A 14375-nucleotide genomic window follows, 5' to 3' on the forward strand; every position below is an offset into this window, starting at 1 on the left:
CCGGCCTCCTCAGGCCTGGGCCCTGCGCCTCGCCGGCGTGGAGTCCTGGTTTTGTGTCTGTGTCCAGGACGGAGCCAGCCCTTGGGGACGTACCTCGCTCACAGAGCCCTCACACCCCATGTGCAAAGCCGGAATGCTGACGTGGTCATTTTCAGCAAAGGGCTATATGACTCCTGTCCCAGGGGCCGGAGCGTGCCCACACGCAGAGCCAGCCCGCCCCGCCTGTGATGAGGCTGCCAGGGCAGCCAGGCCGGGACCCAGAGCCCCGCTCACAAACGTGGGGTGAGCGATAGAACTGCCGAGGGAAGCGGGAGCCTGTGGGGCCTCTGGGTGCTTGAGTCAGACACTCTCATGTAAGCCTGGGTGGCATTTATATGGACACTTCAGAGAAACACTTTGTTAGGAGAGGCTCGTGGTTTAAAATAATGCTTTGAAAGTAAATTTTAAAACATGGGTCTTTTTAAAATTCTGGGCATTTATCTATCTATCTATCTATTTATTTATTTATTTAAAACCTGTTTTCAACTAAAGGAAGGCTATGTGTCTGATACGATATTTTGGAAAACGCGTTCCCGTGCCAACGGGAAAGCCTGACCAGTAGAATTTTGGGGGCCCCTGAGCACGCTTCCCGCCTGCCCTGGGTGCAAGCCAGGGACTTCAGCCACGGAGGCCACCATCGCAGACCCAGTAAAGCATCCCTGGGCCAGAGGAGGGCGACCTCGGCAGTGGCTTCCGCTTCCATCCCGCCAGAAGCGCTCGCCTTCTCGCCTCCCATGACCGTCAAACGGCAGCTGCGCATTAGAAACACTTTCCCCCGCGCCCAGAGGAGCGCTAGCCGTTACTTCACAGAAGACTCGCTCTTTGTCTCCCTCTCCCCACATGTGCGCCCTGTCGACTGGCTCTGTCTCCCTTGGCTGTGGTCCTGTCCATGATTTGGGCGTGTGCGTGCCCCTCCAAGTCTTGCCCCCTGAAGTCTGTCTCTCAGGTGTACGTCTCTAGGTCAGACCTCGGCTCAGAGACGCGCACATGCACCTGCCTTCTGAATGTCTCTGCTCGGGGAGCTCCGAGACCTCCCAGACCAGCGTTCCCCGGGCCCCCCACCCCGCCGAGTGCCTTCGCAGTCCGTTGGTTGCACAAGGCAAACACCTAAGAGTCGTACTTGGCTCCTTCCTCTCCACCCTCACCTAACGCATCACCAGGCTCTGTGTCCGTCCATCTCCCTCCCTTTGCCCCACCGAGGCCAGCGGCGAGGTGCCATTGCCTCCCACCTTGCCCCAGCAGGGGTCTTCCCGTGGACCCCACTATCTACGCCTCTCATCTCCCTGGCTACGCCCTGTGATTCCAAACAGAATCTGATCCCACTGCCCTTCTGCTTGAAAAGGCTGTCCTGCTGGTGGCTGTTAGGAAGGAGGCCACCATCCTGAGCCTGGTCTGCAAGAGCAGAGCCCTGGTACCTCCCCAGCTCGGCGAGCACCACTCTCCTCACTGTCTGAGCCGCAGCCCCAGCCTCCTCTCAGATCCTCCCCGCTAACTCCCACCCCGCTTTCAGGGAGGGCTCCAAGGTGGGTCCTCGGGAAGGCCCCCCATACCCTAGTCCCCGCCACAGCGTTCTGTCCTTTGACGTCACGGCGCCGGCCAGGCTGTCGTGGCACACTGCGGGCGTACGTGGGGGCGGTGTCTGCCCCGGGGGGGGAAACGCCCGGGGCAGGCCTGTCCCTTTCCCTCGCAGCGTGTTTCCAGCACCCGCACCTTGCCTGGCGTACAGCAGCTGGGTTAACATTTGTGGGGGCGGGGGAGGGAGGGAGAGAGGAGAAAAAGGGAGCTGACTGTTCCTCTGCCTGTGTCTGCCTTCATCTCTCCATTTTACTTTTCTTTCTTAAAAAAAAAAAAAAAAAAAGAAGAAGAAGAAACAGTATGTTGCTTTCTTGGCTCTATGACTAGGTTAGTGTTCTCAGCTGGAACAAAAAAGTTTCCTTTCCCCAATCTAAACGAGATAAAACCCACAGCCCCAGCCTCAAACGTTCCAGCAGTACAAATGATAAGTTTCAGACTCCAAGAGAAATGATAAAAATTTTTAATTAGGCCTGATCAGGAACTAGTAACCCTGATACAGTTTTGGGAGGATGGAAATGACAAAATTGAAAATGACTCATGATATATTTGGGCCTATTACAGATATAACTTATACATTAATTATTCACTCAACAAATAGTAGAAGGCCTATCATGTGCCAGCTGCAAATAAAGCAGTACCTTCCAAACATTTCCCCCTGCAACTCGCAGTAAGAAATGCATTTTCCATTGGGACGCAGTGGACACAGCTACTCAGACCAAGCGTTATGAAGCAGTACTTAACATGACTGCAGGACATGCCTTGGTGTTTTCTGTTCTTTCTTTCTTACTTATTGCCACCTAGATTGATCTCATGACCCACCACTTAATCACAACCCTTCGTTTGGAAAACCCTGAGTAAAGCATAGGCCCTTCCCATCGGAAGAGCAGCACTTGTTCGGCCTGGTCCGACGACCGTGGCAGAGTCAGACGGAGGTCGGGCAGCGCTGGGTCTTAGCGTGTGCGCCTTCAGGACCGAGCGCGGCACCGTGAGCTGGCCAGTTAGAGAGCAGGCACTGTTCTGGCCGGTGTGGCTTAGTGGCTTGGAGTGTTGTCCCATGCACCCAAAGACTGTGGGTTCGCTTCCTGGTCAGGGCACATACCTAGATTGCGAGTTCTATCCCCAGTTGGGCGCATACAGGAGGTAACTGGTCAATGTTTCTTTTTCGCACGTGTGTGCTCTCTCTCTCTCTCTCAACGCAATGAAAAAAAATGTTATTGGGTGAGGAAAAATTAAATAAAAAAAAATTAAAAAAAGGTAGGCACCATTCTGCCTGTTTGCCTTAGAACAACTCAACTTGAAAACTAGTTGTTGAAATTAGTTACTTCAGTTTCAACACAGTAGCCCAGAAGGACAACTGTTCTTAACCCAGGTTAACGGGCGTCAGGAAGTTGCGTGTAAACTGCCGTGAGTGAGTGCAGGCCGGTGGGGACCACGGAGCTCCCCGTATGGAATGGATGTCAGCCCACTGTTAAGTTTAACCATTAATCACAACTTCTGCCCTGTGCCTTGCTCTTTCGAGCCCTCTGTAAATCCTCTCAGACAGGTCAGTGGAAGCTCTAGCCATTAACCTGCCACAAATTAGAAAGCCACATCCCCAGGCCCTAAACCCACGGCAGTCAGCAAACAGGGTGTGCGGGACCCAAGGCTGACTTCATGCTCTGCTGTCGCCGTCTTAAAATTCCTAATAATCTTTTAATAAGATGCCCTGTAGTTTCATTTTGCAGCGGGCGCCAGCCCTTACTACTAGGTAGATCCTGTGGCCTGTTCTTCTGAGTGCCTTTGTTTAGAGAAGGAGTTAAGACCCACTGACGAGACCGTCCTGCCTGAGCCAAGTGCTTGCATGTTTCGCAGGGAGGACGGGCGCCAACAGAAAGCAGCTCACTGCACTGAGACTGCCTCTGGTGTCGGGGTGTTTCTGCGGGGCTTCGGGCCTTCCGATTGCCTGGAGTCACCGATGCTTCTGGGCCTTGCCTGGGTCTGTTAGAGGACCAGTTCCTATAAAGTTTGTATTTATAGAGCTTCTACTGCTCATTCCTGCCAGTATTTCGTAGTTTTGTGTAGGGTAGATGCAACCGACTTCAATTCTTGAAAAGTTTTATTTAGCCGTAGGATCATAGTCTTTGAGTTGGAAAGAACCTTTTATAGCATAGCCAACTGCTGGGGCTCAGCAACCTGCCTAGGCTACATGCTAAGGCAGCAAAAGACCAGGCCCCACCATCGGGCCCTCTAGTTTAACAATCCAGTGTCCTCTCCGCAGTGTACCACCACGCTGCTGTTGTACAGCCGCGCACTTCCACACCATTGGGAGTTCATCTGGGGATAACCAGTCAGTGTGTACTCACTGGCGTAAACCTTGTGTGTGGCTGTGGGCAGGAGGCCACTCTAGAAAGCAGGATGTAATGAGGATGCAGCTCTGCCTGCTCTCATTGAAGGCGACAAGGTGAGAGCTTGGGGGTAAGGGTCTGCCAAGGAGCTCAGCCAGGAAACGTGTTAGCTCTGCAGGCGGGTCAAGGCTGCAGCAAGTGGAGAGTGAGCTGCCCCAGGAACACAGGCCAAGGGCTCACAGGCTCTCGCTCACTTTGGGATCCCGCGGGGAGCCGTGCGGACAGGCTGGGGGCAGCCCAGGGAGGTCTTAGAGTGGGTCACGAAAGAGGTGACAAGGGGCACGCACGCTGCCGTGGCCTTCACACACAGGGAGCGGAGGCATAGAAAAGATAGCAGGAGCCCAGGTAACGCCCCTGTGACCGCCTGGGTGTGGAGGTGGAGAGCGAAGGGCGAGAGATGAGTGCGTTCTCCGCCGTGAGCACCTGGAGGCGTGGGTGCACCATTAGCTAAGAAGGGGTGGGCTTGTGCAGAGGAGAGCGTACAGGGAGCATCATGACTGTAGCTTTGGACCCTCTGAGTGGGAGGTGGCTGTAGGACAGTCACATAGAACTGCCTCACAGGCAGTTGGAAAGACAGCATGGACTCACCCAAGGAAAATGCCTTCAATGAAAAGCGTCAAGGCCCAAGGACAGAGCCTGGGGTCAATGACTTCCAAACGCACCCTCACATGGTGCCCTTGTGCTGAGCAGGAATGGCGCTGGGCGTATCCACTCCCCCAGCAGCACCTTCCCAAACCTGGTTGTTTGCAGTCGATCACCAGCCCTTGAACAGATGGGACAACGGTGTTTGGGAATCTCGGGCACATGCCCTAAAATGCCAGTCACCCAGGCAGCTGGAGAAGCAGGCACTTCAGGGGCCTGAATGTCTGTGTAGAGGGGCAGCGTGCTATGGGAATGAGGGAAGCCCTGCAGGTGACTTCGGAGTGGGGAACCTCCCTTCTGCCCGGCCAAGCCTGGCTTTGCCGCTGCTCTGTTTCACACCTCGGCACAGCCGGGACTTGTTCCAGGAAGCCGGACTGAGCCCCGGAACCCCGACTCTGAGTGCGGGCAGGGAGACGCCCTTCACCCCGCAGGGCTCCGGAACTTCAGCAGGATGGATCAGAGGGCCTTCTGACCAAGACCACCTTTTAGAGATGGGAAACTGAGGACAAGTATGAACATTATAAACATGAGTGTCAGCCTCTTAAAAATATACCCTCTCAGTGAATCTGCCAGAGGAGTTTTCACCTTTCACTCTGCCGCCTAACACCGTCCACATAATCTGCCAGCACGCGGCGTTCATGGTCAGCACAAGACACACGGGGGGCACGTGGTTGCGGTGCCCAAGGAGATGTTGGATGGGAAGCTCCTGAAAAGAACAAAGCACACTGGGCACGTGTGTGTTCCTCTCCCAGAGCTGGTCTTACATGTCAGTACCGCGCCCTCCTGACAAAGCCGGGTCTACAGTTCCAATGTAAGAACCATGAATCGTCTCAGAACTTTGCAGAGAGTGGTGTGGGTCAATAGCCCACGCTTTTTTATTTCAGATTCAGAAGATCATTGTTTCATCCTGTGGAGAATTAGGGAGAACTTCTAGACACAGTTTCTGGCCCTGCAATTCCAAAGACAGCGTGAGCCCAAAGCCAACAGGGCCGGGGGTCGGGTCAGGGAGTGGGTGGCTCGCTGACCCGTCAGGCATTTGCTTACCTTGGAGCTGACTTCAGAGATTCATGACACAGCGAGGGACAGCTGGAGAATACCTGAGGGCCACCAGTGGTCCAGGACTCACGGACATACAAGCTTGAACATATGTACAGCACTGCTTCCATCATAATGACGCCAAGCCCTAGACCCGCCGCTGAATTCCAGGGAGCTCAGGGACCTGGATGTGGGGCTCTGGTTCTGAGTTTAAGGAAATGGGCGGGAGGGGGAGGTGTGCTGAGTGCGGCACAGTGTGGCCGAGGGAACGCAGGTCTCCTGCTTCGTTAGAATTACTTTGTGTGATGACTTCCCAGATCCCAGAGGTGGGAGTTGCGAGGTTTCCTTCCGCACAGGACCCGTCTGATTCACTCTTCAGGTTCCACATTCCCGTCCAGAGTCATGCTCAGTTCTACCGCACATCAGTTCTACATTTACTGATTGGATTTACACGGAAAAATTTTTGTTTCGTTAACAAATGGTGCTAAAAACGGCAGCATCTTAACTGACAGGACATTGGTGAGGACTCAAGACCAGAAGAATCCATCCAAGTACTAATAGAACGGAGTCATCTTGCATTTAATTTTATAGATCAGAGGGTCTGGGAGCTTATCTGATTTAACTTTGTATGTGTGGAGAAACTGAGTCCCCATGTAGAAGTGCTGTATTAATACTTCAAGGCCACAGAATTAGTTAATACGATTTCTCGATTTTGTTCCTCCATAAAGTTAAACAGGTAGGACTTATTTTCAGAAAAGGAACTAAGAAGTGGGCGTGAGGGAACCTTCTTCCCTGATACATGCCTTTGCCCCAAATAGCCCCGAGCCCCATATTTTGCAGAGCAGCTCTGTCAAACCCTCATGTCTCCACAAGAAGTCTCCGCTTCCTCCGACGTCCGCCTCGCTGAGAACCAGCCGTCCTGCCGCTCCGTGGAGAGCGGGTGGGCCGAGGGTGGGCCTCCCCAGGTCGAGCCAAGTCTCTTCCACATGTTGCAGAGGTCAGGTCCCCGAAGCAGAGGAGTCCCCGGAAGCCACCGCACAGGTGGCCGTCCTGGCACGGCAGTCCCGGTGTGGCCACACTCAGTTCTTGTCCCCGCTCTGCCGAGGTGCTGCGCCTGAAGCTGCAGGCGCCCACTGGGGCTGCTCCCGGAGAGTCAGGCCGAGTCCCCATGCCGGCTGGGCGCCGTGACCAGCGGGGAACTGGCACAGGAGGCAGTAACGGGGGGTGGTTAAGAATCCAGACTAACACCTGGTTCCAATGCCAGCTCCTCCACCTGTACATCCCTCATCTGGGAAACGGGCATCATAGCATCTACCTCCCCAGGTGTCAAGAATTGAATGACTCAGTGCATGTGAAGTATTGGGTTGGTCAAAAAGTCTGCCGTTGTTTTTCCGGACGATGGCTCTAGGAGTGAGTGCTTAGTTGTCTTTAACTTCATTTGAAACAGTTTTGTTAGATTGTATTGTGACAGCTGCCAGAGCAGCATGCATTTAAAATAATTATCAAAATTGGTGAATTGTCCTGTAGCCATTTTAACATTGAAGATGGAAAAAGATACACAACATTTTCAGGTTATGCTTTATTACTTCAAGAAAGGTAAAAGTGCAACTGAAACACACAAAAACGCCTTGTGCAGCATATGGAGAAGGTGCTGTGACTGGTTGAACACGTCAGAAATGGTTTGTGAAGTTTCTTGATACTATTGACATTTTGTCCAAATAATTCTTTGCTGTGGGCTGTCTTATGCATTGGAAGATATTTAACAGCACCCCTGGCCTCTACCCACTAGAAGCCAATAGCAGGAGATAACCGACATACTCAAAGTATCCAAATCAATCAAGTTATTTGTGAAAATGAAAAATGTATCTTTTATTTTACGGAAAAAATGTAACGGACTTTTTGGCCAACCCAATCCTTAGCACAGTGCCTGGCACGTAACCAGGACTCAGAAAAGGGTGGATAAAATAAAAGCAGGAGGTGCAGAGAGCATGTGAGGTTGCTTTCCAGAAAACTGACCAGCCATTGAGCACAGTAGCAGAGCTGTTAAAATTTAGATTTCACTAAAAGTCTTAGAACAGCATGAATTATTTAGTGTCTGAGAATGTGGTCCTGTAATATGTTAGCCAATTAAATATTTAAATGTTCCTATTACCTAAGTTTATGAATTATGTAGGAACAATAAAAGCCAGGTAACAATAGGTGCCACTATGTCTCAATAGTCATCATTCTAAGAAAGCAAAAGGCAAAGTTTTTCTCATTTTGAAGGTAAAATGTCCTAGGTTTATTTGAGAATTTTCTGTCTTTGTTAGGTAGGCTTGTATTGCTATGAACTTCCCTCTTAGGACTGCTTTTCTCTGTCCCATAGGTTTTGGGTTGTTGTGTGTTCATTTCCATTTGTTTCCAGATACTTTCTGCTTTCCTTCTTAATCTCATTGTTAACCCATTCATCATTTAAAAACATTTTATTCAGTCTCTATGTATTTGAAGGTTTTTGAGTTCTTTCCTTGAGGTTGGTTTCTAGTTTCAAGCCATTGTGATCTGAGAATATGGTTGATATGATTTCAATATGCTTGAATTTGTTACGGCGTGTTTTGTGTCCTACCATGTGGTCTATTTTTGAAACTAATCCATGTGCATTTGAAAATAATGTATATTTTGCCTCTTTGTGGTGAAATGTTCTGTAAATACCAATTAAGTCCATTCGCTCTAGAGTGTCGTTCAATCAATATCCTTGTTGATTTTTTGTTTGGAAGATCTATCCATTGTTGACAGTGGAGTGTTAAAATCCCCTGTGACGACTGTATTGCTGTCAGGTTCTTCCTTAAGGTCCTCCAAGGTTGTCCTTAAATGTCCTACGTTTAAAGAAAAGTCCTTTTCCACTTCATACCTTTAAAACCGTTTAACTTAATTAAAACTGAATTACCATGTAAATGAGAAGTTTTACATTTCAACTGCATATTTACAGCTATTATTTCACATAGCTCTGAAGACACTCTTGGGGAAAGAAGGTGGACTATTTTCTCCTTCCCCTGGCCAAGCGGAGGCGCAGTCTCCCCGGAGTCCACAACGACAGGGAAAATGCGGAGTTTTCAGCCACCTGTGCCTGACCTGCAGGCTATGATTTTGTCCGTCTCGGCGCCCCACCACTGAGGGCCTAGATTAGAGCCCCACTTCTGGGAGGGCCTAGATTAGAACCCCACTTCTGGGAGAGCTCAACTGCTTGGCATTTTCAAACACTGTATTCAAACACAGTATGTGCGAATACTTTTCCCTTAATATTTCAGTGGAGTTTTTCCTGTCCCATCCAATTTTAATACGTCTCCATTTCTCCTTCTTTTTAAGGGCTCTTTTTCACATTCTGTCTCTCCCTGAAATTAAATCTTCCTTTCACCCAGTGATCGGTGTTGTCATTCAGTTTGGGGCCTGCCCATGCTGGGGGCACCTCCCCACCTCCCTGGACAGTCTCTCCTCTGGAAAGCGTGTGGCTGTCACCAAGGATAAATGACATAATGATGTGACAGGCACTCAGTGAATGACAGTTTTAATTATCATTAGTAATATTCTTTTGATTATTCTTTAGAGTTTTGGGTTAACACAACAGGCCTGTAACTCCCCTTCCTGGACCAGGTTTCCCGCAGCCACTGTAATGGGACCTCCTTCCCCACTTAGACTCTGAGGGCAGCTGACTTTTCAAAACAGCTGCCCCCTCCTGCATTTCGCCCTCAGCCCCTGGGTCTCCCCTGGCATCCGGCGGAGCTGTTGTTAATGACCCCACCTCTGCCTCCCTGCTGTTAGCAAGACAGGGTGGAGGCCACATGTCTCCTTGAGCCCATGTCACACTAACAACTGTCCCCTCAGCTCTTTTAGCCATGAGTCACCATTTTCCAACCCTGAGCATTCTCTGAACAGATTCACATTTCACAGACCCCGCCTTTTCCTGCGGTTGGCTTGCCCAGTCTTATCTTTCCTGTCATTTCCCAATGTCTCCACCTGGCAACCAGAAACAGTGATCACTTGGAAACCAAAGGCGATTAAAGACATGCTTTCTTCACTCAGAACATGTTTGTGGAGGGTCTGCTACATGCCAGACCCTCACCCACGTGCGAGGGCTACTAGGATGGCGAGAAATGGTTTCTCACCTCAAGGACTCACCTGGGAAAGAGAGGAAAATGCACAAACTATCACAGGGCAGTGAGATGCTAGTTGAGGTGGGCTCAGGTGCCCCCCGCCCCAGCTAACTAACACAGATCTTGCATGATTAGAGAAACTGCTAGGTGTATCAGCTGCCCCCTCCCTCCCCCAGGCTCGGTTCCAGTGTGGCCTCTGGTAGGGAGTAGCTCCCAGGAATCCTCCTGAGATGCTGCAGCATAGAGACCCGCCCTTCTGGCAGGATCCAGTCTTCAGAATCAAGGGACGTGGCAACAGCTCATCCAAAATGCTTTTCCAAAGTCCCTCCCATCACACATGCCCCTCCCCGCCCACCAGTACTTAGCACCCGCTGTTCAGTGTTTCCACACACAAATACGCAAACTGACCTCTAATAATAGATGTTTGAAACGTCTCAGATGTTGTGGTTGCGTGCAGCTCGTGGCCAGCTGTTGGGTTTCCCTCTCCTCCTCCAGATGTTGTCCCTTCCAGCCAATGACTGCTTCACTCAGGTCCCCAAGAGCCACGTCTGTGTCAGCTTGTGCCCAGTTGCTCTGCTCTTCTTCCCTGGAAACCGAATAACACAAATATCATAAGCCTCTTCTTCAAAATGACCCCAGGCAGCTCCTAGGCGTCCCCCACTTTTCAGAGCTAGGGCAAATGCATTCAGAGCAGAAGTGTGGGGGATGGGGGAGCCACCCATTATACCACTTTGTCCTTGACCCATAAAGGGAGACTGTTGTGTGCAGTGAGAGGGCACCCTCGTTTCAACGCTAGGACTCCCCTTGTTGGGAGTTCATGCCTTGGGTCTGAGGAATATATGTGTTTTGGAGCCTGAAAATAAAGTGTCCCCACCAAAGAAGACAGGGAACTCCTTGAAGCCATGAAGTGTTGTGTGGTTGTTTTTCTTCTTAGTAGTCCTAGCACTGGACACAGCTGAACATGTGGCAAATACTCACGAAAGACACGTGGCAGGTAGAGGTCAAGGGTTCTGGAGGCAGGTGGAGCTGGGCCCTGCCCCAACCTTACTGCTCGTCACCTTTGTGACATTGGGCAATGTGCTTGCTCACTTGGGTGTCCTTTTCGTGGTAAGAGATTTTCTTCAGTCACTTGACAGGTATTTATTAAAGGCTTGGAATTGAGTTGGCAGATAAAAGCAAATAAATAACTAAGATGATTTTAGATAATGGGGAGGGGTCACTGGCGGAACTTGCTCATGGATCGGATGCGAGGGTGAGGGAAAGGACAGGTCAGGGATGGTGCCTGGGATTCTAGGTTGGACAGAAGGGAGGTGGGAAGAGGAACGCATTTAGGGAAGAATGACCGGAAGTTCTCCCTGGTGTCAGGGTTGAGATGTCAGGTGGTTCAGCAGGAGGCTGTTGCTGACGATGGCATGTGGCCATTTTGGTGCCCTCTGTGTAGAGCTGGCATGTGAACTTGGGGTAAAGAAATCGCCTAGAGAGCGAGTGCGTCCACAGAGACGTGAAGAGGCCCAGCCTGAGCCCTGGGTGCAGCCACCACCGGAAGTCAGGCAGAGGGGTCACAGAGGAGCCAGAGGGCGTGAAGCCGCCCTGCGGCAGGCCCGGACTCCGCCAGCCCTCACCCTTCTGGGAGGTCCACGAGGTCTCCGAGGCTCCCCAACCACCACGTACATGTTCAACAAACACAGAGGAGGACATGAGAAACATTAAATGAAAGAATTGCCGCCTGAGCCTACATTTTTAGTGGGATTTTCGTCAGCCATGAGAAAGGTTTTATTAAGATGAGTTTCCAAGTGGAAACTGCTTTCAGCTCAGGCCTCCAGAGGGTCAGGTGCTCACACCCACACCTCAGACATGGCTGGTGCCCCCAGCGCCACCCAGAACCCGTGACAGTGTCCCCTGCACATCACCTGCTGCTTTCATTTCTCCATTGCTCTGCCTGCCTCAAGGAAGCCCAGCTGCAGCTTAGCTAATAGTGAACATTCTAAGCCAAAAATACAATGGCCGCCTGCCCCGCAGAAATGCTTCACAGCGAGCTGCCCAGACCGTGGCCCTCACAGGGCTCCGTCACGGTACATAGGTTCCCAAGCACTGCCATCTTCTCTGCAGCTGGCGATCTTAGAGAAGAGGCTCCTCCCCCGCCCACAAGGGTCTGGCGACCAGATTCCACAGCTGGATCGGAGCTCCATCCTCCACACGCTCCATGCCCCAGCCTCATGTCTCACTCCCGTTTCCCACACGCCGTGGGAAGGAGAAAAGAGGTCTCTCAAAATGACAGCCTCAACATCTTAGGAGAATCTTGCTGATTCAGATTTTTTTCTCTCTTTACATCCCTCTGTGTAGCCCTCGCCATTGCATGGCCTGAGTAGGCTGCTGACAAGGGACAATGACGTTGTTTTATGCAGGGGTTTGCCTCCCGGCGGCAAGTGTGAACGTGCAACCCACATGGGTACACCGATCATAATTGCTTTCCTCTGAGCATCAGCGTCTTACGGGCCGCTGGGGTGTCACCAGGGCAGTGAGCTCTGGGGTTTTTCTTTGGTTCCTCTGCATGGACTGGCTGCTTCTTGTTAATGTCACTTACAGACAACAGAGACTCATACAGTTCCTAAGCCACCACTGTCTCCAGGTGTCCTCCTGCCCTTTACAAGACGTGAGCTTGCACTTGACATAAAATATGAGATGAGTGATTTATGATAGGTGACCAGAGAGGAATGAAGTTGACTGCCTTGCGTAGCTTTACACTGTGTTACCGCCACAGCCGCGCCTGACCTAGCCCCTCCGTATGTTTTGAAGCACATGTGGGTAGATAAAATGTGACCGTAGGCCAGAGGCTAAGCTTAGAGCCCAAGTAAAAACCTAAGTCTTGTGCCTAGCTTCCCCCAACCCCCTGCGCAGGCAGTCTGAGGTGAGGGGTGTTGAACTTCCACGCCCCATCAGCTGAGTAGTACTGAAGAGAAGCACCTAGCAGTTACCTGCAAGGGGAGGAACAAATCAAAAACGCATTCATGGGCGATTCCCAAGGCGAGAAGCCGTGGTGTGTACTCAGGGTACCACAGGGTAACGGTGTAAGAATGCGCAAAGCCAACGCCCTGTCGGTGATGAAGTGCTGGAGGCAGCCTGTCCACTGGGGAGAGGGGACCAGCCCAGAGAAAGACCTGACCTTGATTCTGGTGTCACTGCTTCTGGACCCGTGCGCGGGTCCCGTGCGCACAGCCTGCCTGCTCTCTGAGCCTCAGTGTGCTCACCTGCAACGTAGGGCAGCATCGCCATTTTCCTCACAGGATGTCTCAGGGCCAAATGTATCGCTGTGTGTGACTCCTCCTAACAGATTCTAAGCAGGGGTGCCCAGCCCGCGGCCCAGGATGGCTATGAATGCGGCCCAACGCAAAATTGTAAATTTACTTAAAACACAAAGAGATTTGTGTGTGTGTGTGTGATTACATGTCACAATGTATTTTATGTGTGGCTCAAGACAGCTCTTCTTCCATGTGGCCCAGAGATGCCAAAAAGTTGGACACCCCTGTGAGTCTAAAGCATCCTGTATGGTTTTTTTTAAAGCCCCCAGGAATCCCATAGACTATCTTCCTTTCACAGCTAAGGAAGCTGAGTGTCGTGGTCTGAGTGATCTGGTGTTACATTGCACTTGAAGATCATGGTTCACTTTAAAAATAATATCAGTTCTCCTACGACTATTGAAAGAGCAGAGACATTTCTTCAGAAACAGTAGTGATTGGGATGGGAGACCATGGATTGTCCCTCTGTTCTGTCCCAGCCCTTGGGACCTCGCTCCACGGTCACTTACCATGAGAAGCAGACACTTAATACTACATGTGTACCCAGGAGAGGCGGCGACCCAGCCCTCCCACCCCCGGACTTAGTGTCTGAGGAGTTGGTGCCATCTTAAGGAATGACTGTTCTGTGAACCAAAGAGGTTTTTGTTTTCTGTACAAAAGGGTGAACTCTGTACTTTTCTAATTGTAATGAGAACAAATGTATACTCTTTGTTTTTCAAAACAGCCAAGTTCTGTGGAAAGAATAATTATGTTCTTGAAATGTCTTAATGTTAAGCCTTGCTCTGAGTCGTTAATTTGTAAGGACGTAGTATGATATTTTGTTATATTATCAGAGCATTGGGCGGTGGGGGAGGGGCTCCCGCATGTAAAAATTCATTTTATTAATTGATTTCCCTTTCTTTTTTTTTTCTGCCTCTCATTTCAGAACGGTTTGATCACCACTGTCCCTGGGTAGGCAACTGTGTGGGGAAAAGAAACTACAGATTTTTTTATATGTTTATTTTATCTCTGTCTTTTCTGACAGTCTTTATATTTGCATTCGTTATCACCCACGTCATTCTTCGTAAGTATGCTGGCGAAACCAGATTACGTATGTAACCATTTGCCTGCCTTTGGTTTTCTGATTTAATTTTGATTTAATACTTTGATCATTTCGGGCTTTCTCTTTCTTCTCTTCCCCCGTCTCTGGGCCCCTCCGCCCCCCCGCTTCCGGCCTGCCCCCTTTCTGGTTCTGCCTTGCACTGTCCCTTGTCACCGCCCCCCGCCCAACACTTCCA

At 50.7% G+C, this 14375-nt stretch overlaps 1 protein-coding gene across 3 annotated transcripts in view; it reads left to right on the forward strand.

Annotated features, from left to right (window-relative positions):
• Nucleotides 1-14375, forward strand: part of ZDHHC14 (zinc finger DHHC-type palmitoyltransferase 14) — a 218168-nt gene that overhangs the window by 171831 nt on the left and 31962 nt on the right. For all 3 annotated transcript variants that reach the window (XM_054570159.1, XM_054570157.1, XM_054570158.1), the window contains one exon: nt 14024-14161. In XM_054570159.1, the coding sequence (XP_054426134.1) occupies nt 14024-14161 (138 nt within the window). The remainder of the gene's footprint in view (nt 1-14023; nt 14162-14375) is intronic.

This window comes from Pteronotus mesoamericanus, unplaced genomic scaffold (genome assembly GCF_021234165.1).
Source record: "Pteronotus mesoamericanus isolate MK-2021 breed Mesoamerican mustached bat unplaced genomic scaffold, CSHL_Meso_final contig_20, whole genome shotgun sequence".
NCBI classification, from domain to species: domain Eukaryota; kingdom Metazoa; phylum Chordata; class Mammalia; order Chiroptera; family Mormoopidae; genus Pteronotus; species Pteronotus mesoamericanus.